Source organism: Physella acuta, unplaced genomic scaffold (genome assembly GCF_028476545.2).
Source record: "Physella acuta isolate Inbredline_101_S28 unplaced genomic scaffold, ASM2847654v3 ptg000218l, whole genome shotgun sequence".
Classification (NCBI taxonomy): domain Eukaryota; kingdom Metazoa; phylum Mollusca; class Gastropoda; family Physidae; genus Physella; species Physella acuta.
In genome coordinates, this window is record NW_026731737.1 from 374,120 (window position 1) to 387,241 (window position 13,122).

Here is a 13,122-nt window from a genome sequence, read left to right on the forward strand (position 1 = left end):
ACAGGGGAGGTTATCCTCAACTCATGTCGCCATTGGTTGGGATAATCATCTGATCAGAATCATGCAATCAGATTTTAATGGAAAATTTCTATGTCTCAAACACCTTAATAAGTCAGTGGAAAAACCCCAGGTGTTACACCATCATTCCATATAAGGAATTATACAATGTCAAAATAAAAATGACTCGACCTAAGTAGGTCACACTCTCGTACCCACCCCGGTCATTGAATTACTTATATTGAAAATATTCCACAAAACATTTCTTCCTCTGTAAATTATTCAGATGGATGTTTCATTCTTTTCTCTATAGACTTTTTAACTTTAATAAATAAATCGCTGACCTGGGGAAAATCATATTTCTGCCTCTCGACGCATTTGACTTGCACCACCACAACATTCCCTATTTTAATGCATTCACTCAATTATTGTTACTTGTAACAGTTACTTCCCGTTTTTAAAATGTAAACATTTTAAGGGAGGTAATCCATTAGTTTGGTTCCGAAACATAATTAAACATTATATTAATATTAATTTAATAGTAATATGCAGATTGTTCTTTCTTTTTGTTTGAAATGTGTCTGCAAAACTTTGTAAGTTATGATTTTTAATTTCTTGTAATCTTTACTTATAAGTCTTCACTTTTCACAATTTGGAAAACTTTAAATAAGTTAACTTTCTTTTTGTATAGTTGAGAAAACTTCCAATTATTATCATTGTCTCCGATGTGATAACTAGGATTCTTTTTCCGATGTGATAACTAGGATTCTTTTATCTTCATTTCATTACAAAGCTATACACCATGGTAGACGAAGCAACAAAATCAACTTTAGCCAAAATTCCTCTGTTAAAAACCAAAGCCGGACCACGAGAATACCAAGCATTAATACAGTATGTACAAAACAACAAAGAAAGTGATAATGACTGGTTTAGGCTGGAGTCCAATAAAGAAGGAACTAGGTGGTTTGGCAAATGCTGGTACATTCATGAGTTACTCAAATATGAATTCGACATTGAATTTGATATTCCAGTGACATACCCTACAACTTCTCCTGAAATAGCTATTCCAGAGCTAGATGGAAAAATTGCAAAAATGTACAGGGGAGGCAGAATCTGTCTAACAGATCATTTTAAACCTTTATGGGCACGTGATGTTCCTAGATTTGGTATTGCACATGCTATGGCCCTTGGGCTTGGACCATGGCTGGCTGTGGAGATACCTGATCTAATACAAAAGGGATTTACAGCACACAAAAGTATACTTCAAGATCAACCTGCTTTAAGTTGAACTTGGTGCATTTAAAAGATCCTACTCTTCTTTATTTGTCGTAAAAAGGCATTTTAATAAAGTAAATGTTACTGCAAAAAAAAAAAAAAATCATTTAATTACAAAGATCAATCCCATACTAACGAATTGCCACAAGCATAATGCTAGAAATTCACATGCAAATATGGATACATAATTATTTAACAAAACACATCAGTCCAAATATAACAAAAGAAAGGAAAACAAAATCTGCAAAACATACAGACCGTACACAGGAAGGTAGTGTGCGGATACCGCCTACTCTCTTTCAACAACGACAAAGAATGAAGAAAACACACACAATCAGAAGACGAAACGCCATCTGCTTTCTATGTGAAACCAACATTGAAAGCAACAAATACATTACTGATAAAGAATATTTGATTAGAACCCTACGTTTTCTGCATGTCAAACGTATATCACATTGTGTGTTAAAACTAAAACATAAATGTAGTCAATCTCGTTTATGTTAATCTCTAATTGTTAGAAACACATGTAAAATAAAATATACAAGTACACATTTTTTTAATGGAAATTGTATTGTTCTTCTGAATTGTGCTTTTGTGACTGTTTCCAGGGTGGATTACACATGTCTGAGATACTAGATTAGTAATGGTATACACATGATAATTTGCATAATCCAGGCTCATCAGCACACAATTTAAATGCGGAATGTTTTAAGAGACGTGAATAATAACAATATGTTAAATTCGCAGTTGGAAATAATGTTTTTAAATAGTGCACTTCATGTATATGAGGGTCAGCGGCTCTCAGGATGGACTTGAGACACATGACCCGCGTCAGACCAGTGACCCGCACCAGACCAGTGACCCGCACCAGAAAAGTGACCCGCGTCAGACCAGTGACCCGTACCAGACCAGTGACCCGCTCTAGTCCAGTGACCCATCCTAGACCAGTGACCCGCACCAGACCAGTGACCCGCACTAGACCAGTGACCCACCCCAGACCAGTGACCCACCCCAGACCAGTGACCCACCCCAGACCAGTGACCCACCCCAGACCAGTGACCCACCCCAGACCAGTGACCCACCCCAGACCAGTGACCCACCCCAGACCAGTGACCCAATGATATCAGTGACCCGTGTCAGACCAGTGACCCGCATCAGGCTGGGATGTGGTGTAGTACTGGTTAAACCCATACGGTCATGTGACACAAATTATCTTCTTCATGATTTTGCAAAAATTAATATTAGAAAACAAAAAGCTGATAAAATGCAATAAGTAACGTGCAAACACCACAACAAACATATTCTACAAAAGGCGCTGTCTGGATTACAAATGAAACATCTTTAATCACTTTACACATTAGTTATAGACTCTATTTGAACCAAACCACACAACCTGCAGTGTTGCCCTATCTCAACAACCTCACTAAACCTTAACCCTACTACCACACACCACACTAGAACATCTCGATACAATCCCAAATCTCACAATAGCTAGGCCCATATCACACTCGACTGTGACTAGACCATGTCAACACAATATCATCCCGCACTAAACTAACTTCAACATTAACACAAACCTTTCACTATGTCTCCAGAATAACCACAAAACAAGCCAACATATAATCGCTGCCTCTCCGATATGGTGATCGCATATAAAATAAAATCAATAACTAAAACTCATTTGGCTCTAAGACAATTTTTAAAATTTCGTTTTTATGAAAAAAATTGTTGGTGTAATGTTATAGTACTACTAATCTGCGTGTACAAAATAATTATCAAATCTTTACTGACGACAAAAAAAACATATATTCGATCGCTACAGTACCATTATAGAGTTAACATCCAGAGTTTTTAAGCATTATAATCGATAATTAAAACTAATTACTTCTCTAACCCAACCCTAACCTATTTCTAGCTGTAAGACAGTGATTTACACATATCAACGTGTCTCCCTACACCCCTAAATATCTTGACGTTCCTCCAACCACACAATCTTTAGATGATTTTAGTTTTCTTTCGGATTTTTTGTCGTACTTGACTAGCAAATATTTCAAATCATTTTGTTTTTGTCCATCGATTATCTGTAATAATATCTTTGGTTGATTAGTTCATTGCCAATGACACGATTTAAAGAGCATTGTTGATAGTACGTCTGACTGTACCTTTAACTACAACATGTATATTATTGTTACTTTAATTAACATGGTGTTGGGATATGCCGTGCTGAGGCACTTTATGTGTAAAAACAAGTTACATTTCATACCTGACGGTTTACGGGGTGAATTCATACGGATAATTCATAATTAATTTGCATAGTGTTATATTCATGAAATAAAAACAATGTCAATACCACATAGAACAAGAACGTGAAGCATTTATTAAAACAAACATTCTCGATTTTTTTTTTATTTTGTGTCTAATAAAGGTATTACTTATATAATTAAAATGCATAACCAAAAATAAGAAAAACACAATTTTTAAAAATCATTCATAACATCGTTAAGTCTAATTATTTTTCTAAAATTTAATGTTAATATACATATTTAAGAATAACGTTTATTTAATTTTATTTCAAGTTTTAACAAGTTTACATATATACAAGTTATTTACCTTTCTACAATTTGCTTTAATATGGGATGTAACCAGAATAATGTAATATTAATCGAAACAAAACAAAAATGTATTTTCCCTCATTAAATTGTATTTATAAATTGCTGTGATCCTTTTGCTTTCACTTTTGTAAATTAATTTACTACAATGTTGCAGTTTACAAGTACAATGTTGGTATATTAAATAAAAAAGAAAACAACAAAACAATGATTATTGTAGATAGTAGACATACATGCGTAGAGTAAATGCTACTGATTACTTGCACTATATTATTTTTTATGAGTAACACATTGCATCCTCTTTTGTGCCTAGTGTATGTTCTATTTATAAACAATGCATATGTAAGATTTGACTGTGAATGGTTCAGGTACCATTGATACAAACAAATAGACAACGACGGCATTATTTGCTAGAGCCTGAACCAACGATAACACTACACTCAGTCGACGACTTCAAATGTTCGTAACAACTACAGAGACATTGTAAGACAGTCGCCCATACTATCCGGTTTGTGACATTTACCAGTTTAGTTTTAAAAAATCCAGTACTCTATCAATAAACCATACCCCACCCCTCCCATCATGTTATTTACTACGTCATGGTGCCTGGTAACTCTATGGGTCAGTTGTGTTGCAGGACGGGGTGTGGCATTGGTTCCAGTGGTTGCTTTATAACTGTCTTGTGTTTACAGTACCATTGGATTAAAGCAAAAACTGACCATGTGTATTAGTTCCAGTGGGTTGCTTAATAACTGTCTTGTGTTTACAGGACTATTGAATTATAGCAAAAACTCATTATCTACGATAGACACAGACATCACCACCATTGATATATAATGTTTATGTAATTGTTTTAAATGTATATCCTCTTGTGTACATAGTTGTCAGTTATGTACCTTGTTAATTTTAGATTATAAAATGGGAAGTAACCAAAACAATGCAATTCTCATTGAAACAAAAAACTGTCATCCAAACTAAAAAAAAATATTATTCAATATTATTCAACATTTTCAATATTTTATTCAATATTTATCCACACATTAAGCAATGAGTTGGCACTACGAGTTCCACATATACTGTCTTAGCAAATATGGTCCTTAGATTGAACAATAACAGGGGCCAGGGATTCTACTTGTATCAATGAACACTGCTGTCAGCTGTAATGTTTTAATACAATTCTGTCTCGGTGTTTATCATCATTTTTATGTGGTCAAAATCAGCAAGTTTTAAATAGATGTGTGTCAACGCCAGGCCTAAAAAAAATTATAATTTAGATTACCGATAGCAAATATAACTGTTTTTTCTATTAATATTGCGTTGTTTTAGCAAAGGAAAACACTCATTAGTAAACTATAAGTTCATATTTCTGGTTTGATGAAATGGAGACAGTATATTCTAGTGTATGCATGCATAAATGATTGTGAAAAAAAATACACATCATAAACAACTTAAATTGTTGCAAATCTATCAGTCTTCACAGCCGATGACATAAATAGTGAAAGAAAAGCGAACCATCTTCAGAGACATACAGGCGCAAAAACCTGCACGCATTAATAAACAAACATCTTTACAATTTGATGAAATGAATCAGAAATATTCTTGTTAATGCATACAGAAATGCTTGTGGAAAATTGTAGTGATAGGAATAATTGTAGTTGTATTAGCATTAGTAATGGGGGAGACGGGGAGCAGATGACAATGTAGTAGATACTACTGTGATGGTACTAGTTATGGGGGGATGACAATGTATTAGATACTATTGTGATGGGATGGAGTGGTCCAGCGGTAGAGAGCTGGACTGGTAACCCGTATCGAGTTCGAATCCGGGTTCAAGTCAGTAGACCGACCCTGAGTCCACCCAACTCTGATGGGTACCTAACTCACGTTAGGGAAAGTAAAGGCGGCTGGGCATAGTGCTGACCGCACTATCTCTTCATATGCCGAGGTCATAGAAACAAGTGAACTGCACTTCACTTGCCCAATAGACCGTCAGGTTTGAAAAGGCAACTTTACTAAATTCCCTTTTAGGGACAGCTAACACAATGACGATTAAATACAAGAACACTACCTCAATTGCATAACACGGCTAGACCATGATGAGTGCACTCAAATCTACACTCCAATTACATATGAGGAAATATCCAAGACGATGGACGGAATAAAACTAAATATAGCTCCAGGACCAGACGGAAAAACTCTATCGAATTTTATAAAGCTTTTGAAAATGACTATTATTTTTTTTTAGAAGAAAAATGTGTAATTTTTAGTCATCGCAAAAACCTATTTAAAACTTATGGTAATAATAAAATCTTAAACTATTTATCCTAGTGCTGCTGACTTTTTTTAAACTGCGTTTTTTTATTTTATTGTGTTGGATAAATGGGGAGGGGAACTTGTTTTAACTTTTACAATATATCTAGAGAGGCAAAGCTCAACTTTCTAAACCTTGCTAAATGAAAGCGATATAATTTTTTTACTATGACTAATAGCCACTTGTAGAAAAACTACATATGGCCAAACCGACACCATCATGAATGACGTAACGTGTTTGATGATATGGATCTGCCAGGCTACACACGTTGACGATACTAAGTTCTATTTTATTATGTTTTAGACTTGTAATATTTCTTCATCATGCCTAGACGTTGTATTGAATGTTTCAATTGTTGTGTTACTCTGTTCGTTATTTTAAGTCACGTGTAGATTTACAATGGCAGCTATTTAAATTGCTTCATACGTATATATGCATATATATATATATATATATATATATATATATATATATATATATATATATATATATATATATATATATATATATATATATGAACATTCGGTAGATGGTGGGGCATTTTTTAACCGTTTACTGTTATGTGTGCTGCGTTTTCTGACAGAAAAAAATATGCAGATCATGGTTGCGGGGTAAGGGGGAATCGAAAAAGTAAAGTGTGGGTGAGAGGGTGATGCAGCATGGCATTCTGTACACATGTATTTATCGGCTCGTTATTAGACTATGTTAGCCTGTCGTCCCTCCTGGAAACATAGGCCGCTGACAAGAGCTTTCCAGGTGTCCTGGACGAGTCTCTCCAACTGTCCCCAGGTGTATCCAATCTTCTTGGTTTCTCCCTTTTAGAAATAGGCTCGTTATTGGACACGGAATTTTCCTCGAAGAAAAACACTTAAAGTAATATTGGAAATACAGACATTGAAATGTAAAACATACATTCGTTATATTAATTTTAAAATTCTCTTTAAAAATTAAACATAACATTTTTATTAAAAAAAATATTTAAAATAAAAACAAATCAAGTACAAACACTTAATTATAAGAACACGAAAAATTAGTTACCAAAACAAAACGGTTTTTTTTCTTCTTTAACTTGGGAAGCAATTGCTTCGTCCTATGCTGTTTAGTAATTATTTGTTTGTTTCCCTTTTAATAAAGTAAAGAAGGAATGTAAATCATGTGAAGTATAGCCTATATATATATATATATATATATATATATATATATATATATATATTTATAGCCACTGATTGCTTAGATCGACTTAAACATATGTAATCTGGTAATCTCTAAGACAGCATGACTGTAGAAGACGACTGTAAACAGATATGTGCTGTACAGATACAACATTGAATGGTATAACGTAGTCTCAGATGTCAGCTGGTCTCATCGCTCGCCTCACAACACCAGTGATGTCAGTGATGAGGGGACCATCGTTGTATTATGTGCACATACAAATATTACCATACAACAACTATCACACAATTTAACCAAGGGTTATCCCAACGTGTGTTGCTTCTTATGTGGTTTAACTAAGGTCAGGAGTTATGTATCATGTACATAACATATCGACTAGCTGGATAACAAGTGGGCAGTGTTTCTTCCAGACTTTTTTCTCCGGGGGGGGAGGGGGGGCACCTGAAATCTTCGGGGGGGGGGGGGGGGGGTAAACTTTCTTCGGGGGGGCGGACACTGTTAAAAGTATATATTTTCTAGATAAATTAGGTAAATTTCATTTCGTTCGGGGTGGCGGTAAAAATTTTTCGGGGGGCTTCGTCCCCCCGAAGAGATGCCTGGAAGAAACTCTGAAAGTGGGCAAATATAGCAGCAGTAAATATATGTATTTGGCACAACAGTTAAATCATTGAATGTCTTTATGTAGTCGTAGATGTGAACACTATGTATCTCCTCTTCGCCCAGTGAGTAGATATTCCGATGAATGTAAGTGAATTATGTGCTTTGTACGTTCAAGATGAACTTTTTATGAGTAGGTTGTACAGACATTAGTAAATGTGTATTTATTTTATTTTTATTTATTATGTTAGGAAAAATGGTATACGCCAAAATGCAACAAGGCCAGCTAATACTATCGATTTTAAAATTGTCGTTAGTCTACAAAACATAAAACGTATTTCTTTAACCTTTATATTTCTGTTTACACATATAAAAGATACTTTTTCTTCAACAAACGGAATCAACCTGCAGAAATATACCATTACACTTTTTTATAAAATAAAAAGAAGATACTATTTGTAGCGTTTTTTTCTAAATTGCTCTTAAATAAATCTTAACATAACGTATACAACAGTTGCAAATTAATCCCCTTACTTAAGTAGAATATCTACATGGGGCATAACTCTTCATAGTACTATTAAATAATTAAAATATCTGAACCAAACTAAAAAATCTGGACGTGTCCCTTTTAGTGTCAGTAATTACAATGTGTAGCGTTGATGGTGTAGGGCAGTGTAGGGGATGGTGTGATGTTGTTGGGATGGGCCATCAAAATAGTTATGGAGTAGAAGATGATGTAATGGCTTTAGTGATGATTATGGATGTTGTGTTTAAATAAGTTGTGATGATGTCACAAACGTATTATATAGGACGGTAAAGCATTAGGTTTCTTATGTACAAGACATATATATTTTTTGTAACGGGTTGATCGTTCAGGCTATACATTGACAATATTTCATTTGCTTTTGTTAGTCTCAGATTCGTAAATTTATCAACGGTATAGACGTTGTACTACGGCGTCAACTGTAACTTTATCATGCGACGTGAGAGGACTGTTGCAGATTTACAATAGTGTTATAGCTGTCAGAATGATTATTACTAGGGTTGATGTAAGGTTTAGACTATCCTTTAGTAGGGGCTCTTGAAAAGGTAATCGATAATGAAATAACATACAACAAAATATACATTAAAGAATCATGTCATTCAGTTTGTGCATGTGTGCTTACTATATGCCAGTCATTATGGTGTATTTTTTAGCGCAATTTCCATTCTGGAGAATTGCGTTTATTAACCCGTCATTTCTGGATGTATGAATGTATGAATGAATGGATGGATGGATGGATGGATGTGTGTCCGCAGACTTTAAGTCGTATCTCCTCCTCAACGAAGCAATATCGATGACTAGTTCCAAAAGCAATTATGTTAAGCAAGTTACGAGGATGAACCTAGGCCCAAAAAATTCCGGGTTTCTTTCATGGATTTCCCGGTAAAACCAAAAAACCTCGAAAAAATGCAGTTTTTGGCCCTTATCTCAGCAACCAGACCACTTAGCGACTTGAAACATTTACCAATCGATTCCTGTCATAATTTAGAACAATATTGCCGAAGAAAGTTTTCAAAAATATCCTTTCGTTCGGTCACAAATTTTTTTTTAATTAATTAAAATTTGGACCGAATTAGTAGGCATTTTTTCCAAACACACCACACGCGTCATCACGTTCAATAGCTGCGCCATCACGTTCAATGGCTCCGTCATCACGTTCAGTAGCTAGGCGCGCAATGGTTTTTAGTCATGTAACTCTATTGTAAATAAAACATGTAAAAAAACTGAGAAAAAAATTAATAACAAACGTTTTAATAACTAACCAATGGTTTTACTAACCCTGCTCTTGATTTACGCTACGACAGAGCTATTTTTAGATAACATAAGGAAATTGCGCTAAAATTGTCACTAGACTTTTTATTTAACTTGTTTAACTAATCAAAATGTTATTTTTTTCTAAATTCCAAAATTGTTGTTACAAAACTGATAAATTTACAAAAATACAATCAAACAGGTAATTGGAAACCAAACCAAACATGCGAGGTCATATAATACGAGATCTCATCAGCCATCATCAAATTTTTCTACTCAACTATGGCAGAGCTGACACTTGGTAATTCTACTCAAACGCTTTTGACGTCACCACAATGCATAACACAATCAAAACACACTGGACCATATACTTGCATTTCTCACTTCATGGAAACTACAAAATCAACAGGACCCTTAGATGGGTACCCCCTACACTTGACAACGCTACACTCATACAAGCACTACGCCTATTCAGCAACAAAGAGCCATAAACACAATCCCACACACTAATAATAGCAGTTTTTCTGTCTACATACAAAGCAGGTACAAGTAATTATTTAGTTATAAAAACACAATACATTAAGTACCGCAAAGAAAACGTTTTTTTTTAATATCATCTTATGCTGTGTAGTAATGACAAGTTTGTTTCCATTGTAATAGATGTAAAGATGTAAAGCAGGAATGTGACTCTTGAGAAATACATTTTTTACAGCCACTGATTAATAAGATCGACTTAAACATATGTAATTGGGTAAAAAAAAAACAAGACTGTAGAAGACGACTGTAAACAGATATGTGCTGTACAGATACAACATTGAATGGTATAACGTAGTCTCAGATGTCAGCTGGTCTCATCGCTCGCCTCACAACACCAGTGATGTCAGTGATAAGGGGACCATCGTTGTATTGTGTGCACATACAAATATACACACTTTAACACATTACGTTTCACGTAAAAAAACTATCACACAATTTCACCCAGGGTTATCCAAATTTGTGTAGCAGTTACACATATTAAAATAGTGACCCTAGCAAAACAAACCTGTATTGACATAAAATTGATGTAATAGAAACACGTCAAGGGGAGGAGATAAATTAGTTTAGCTAAGGACTTGTTAGGTCAGTAGGTAGAAACATGTAGAAAGATTTATAACCTGACCAATGAGAAGTGGGATGATAAGCCATGTGCAGCTGAGCAGGAAGTCTAGTATCAGATCGTTGAGTAGTTGGAGGTTATAATAGCAGGAAGTCTAGTATCAGATCGTTGAGTAGTTGGAGGTTATAATAGCAGGAAGTCTAGTATCAGATCGTTGAGTAGTTGGAGTTATAATAGCAGGAAGTCTAGTATCAGATTGTTGAGTAGTTGGAGTTATAATAGCAGGAAGTCTAGTATCAGATCGTTGAGTAGTTGGAGTTATAATAGCAGAAAGTCTAGTATCAGATCACTGAGTAGTTGGAGGTTATAATAACAGGAAGTCTAGTATCAGATCGTTGAGTAGTTGGGGTTATAATAGCAGGAAGTCTAGTATCAGATCGTTGAGTAGTTGGAGTTATAATAGCAGGAAGTCTAGTATCAGATCGTTGAGTAGTTGGAGGTTATAATAACAGGAAGTCTAGTATCAGATCGTTGAGTAGTTGGAGTTATAATAGCAGGAAGTTTAGTATCAGATCGTTGAGTAGTTGGAGGCAGTGGCGGAGCGAGGTGTTACCCGGTGCGGATCCTGATGGTGAAACCCCCACCCCCGTAAAAAAAAGAAAGAAAACATATATATATATATATATATATATATATATATATATATATATATATATATATATATGTATATATATATATATATATATATATATATATATATATATATATATATATATATATATATATATATATATACATACTCTTGTAAGTATGTGCATACGCATGTTTATAATTATTTAATTTTTTCCTGCTGAATATATTTAATTTTTACCCCCCCCCCCCCCACCCATTAATGGTTTAACATATAGCTTATAACAATCCTTAACCAAACCGTTTTCCTCAGACATATATATTGCAACATTGAGTTGATGTTACTCTCCCTATCCCCCTCGTCACACCCACGGTGATTGCTTTAACTGTGCTAAGATAATACTAGCGATTTGTATCTATATTAGTTTATAAATTCAGCTGGATGCTGCATGTTTTCTTTACCATTAGCAGATTTACGTCATGTTGTTGTACAATAACTGATGATAGCCGTTAATGTTAGGTTCACAGTAAACCTTAGCGTATATAACAGATAAATTACTAATGATTAAGTGTGGGCGCTACCTCACAGCGGTCTTGGTTTGTATTTGATGGTTGTTGGTTGATGGTTGATGGTTGATGGTTGATGGTTGATGGTTGATGGTTGATGGTTGTTGGTTGATGGTTGATGGTTGATGGTTGATGGTTGATGGTTGATGGTTGATGGTTGATGGTTGATGGTTGATGGTTGATGGTTGATGGTTGATGGTTGATGGTTGATGGTTGATGGTTGATGGTTGATGGTTGATGGTTGATGGTTGATGGTTGATGGTTGATGGTTGGTGGTCGATGGTTGATGGTTGATGGTTGATGGTTGATGGTTAATGAGTTGGGTTTATATGGCCGACTTTCGGCCCATTAATCTACCCTACAATTATAGACTAGCCAAATGACTAAGATACTCGTATTATATAACTGATACTACACTTTGATCTTAGCCGAAAGGCCGAGAAGCGAACTGGTTTAATGCATACCTTTCTGAACAAAACTTTGTCAATAGGAACATATGAGATTTATAGCCTTTATTATAGTTTAATAATGCATTATGTTTTAAAGTATAATGTTCATAATATGTGTTATGTGGAATGGTGCTTATTAAATTATTGACTGCAATGAAATTATTGAACACACATACCTATGTGATACCTGACCTCATCACTTGTAGCAAGATACACAAGCTGCATCGATTATTGTTGTAATACTTACAACACGTTTATACTATTATACTTTAATGTTATATACTAAACATGACTAGATTGTAAATAATGTAATGTGTTATGAAAATTAACTGTTTGCGGAAAAGTAAAAAATGTGTCTTATTAATGGAAAACTAAGTTCAAGCGTATAAACATGTCGTTTAATATAAATAGAGAAATTACCCATTTTTATTTAATCATGTTTAATGTGTCTTGCCAAATGTGCATTTTTTAGCGTTGCACTTTAGATTAAGTGCCCTTTGTGTTACTTTGTATGTGATTTTCTAAGGTTAGGAGTTATGTATAATAACTAGCTGAATAACATGTATTATGTACATAACATATCGACTAGCTGGATAACATAAAGGCAAATACAACAGCTGACA

At 34.6% G+C, this 13,122-nt stretch overlaps 1 protein-coding gene and 1 pseudogene across 1 annotated transcript; one reads left to right on the top strand and one right to left on the bottom strand.

Annotated features, from left to right (window-relative positions):
• Window positions 1–796: 796 nt before the first annotated feature.
• Window positions 797–1,285, top strand: LOC131937685 (ubiquitin-fold modifier-conjugating enzyme 1-like). The gene has a single exon (XM_059295289.1). The coding sequence runs from the start codon at window positions 800–802 to the stop codon at window positions 1,283–1,285; it is 486 nt and encodes a 161-aa protein (XP_059151272.1). The 5' UTR covers window positions 797–799.
• An 11,078-nt stretch (window positions 1,286–12,363) lies between these two features.
• LOC131937707 (uncharacterized) lies at window positions 12,364–12,498 on the bottom strand (annotated as a pseudogene).
• Window positions 12,499–13,122: the final 624 nt, after the last annotated feature.

Bases quoted from the DNA above. Each gene is read 5' to 3' on its own strand.
- LOC131937685 (XM_059295289.1), top strand. From the start codon at position 800: ATGGTAGACGAAGCAACAAAATCAACTTTAGCCAAAATTCCTCTGTTA.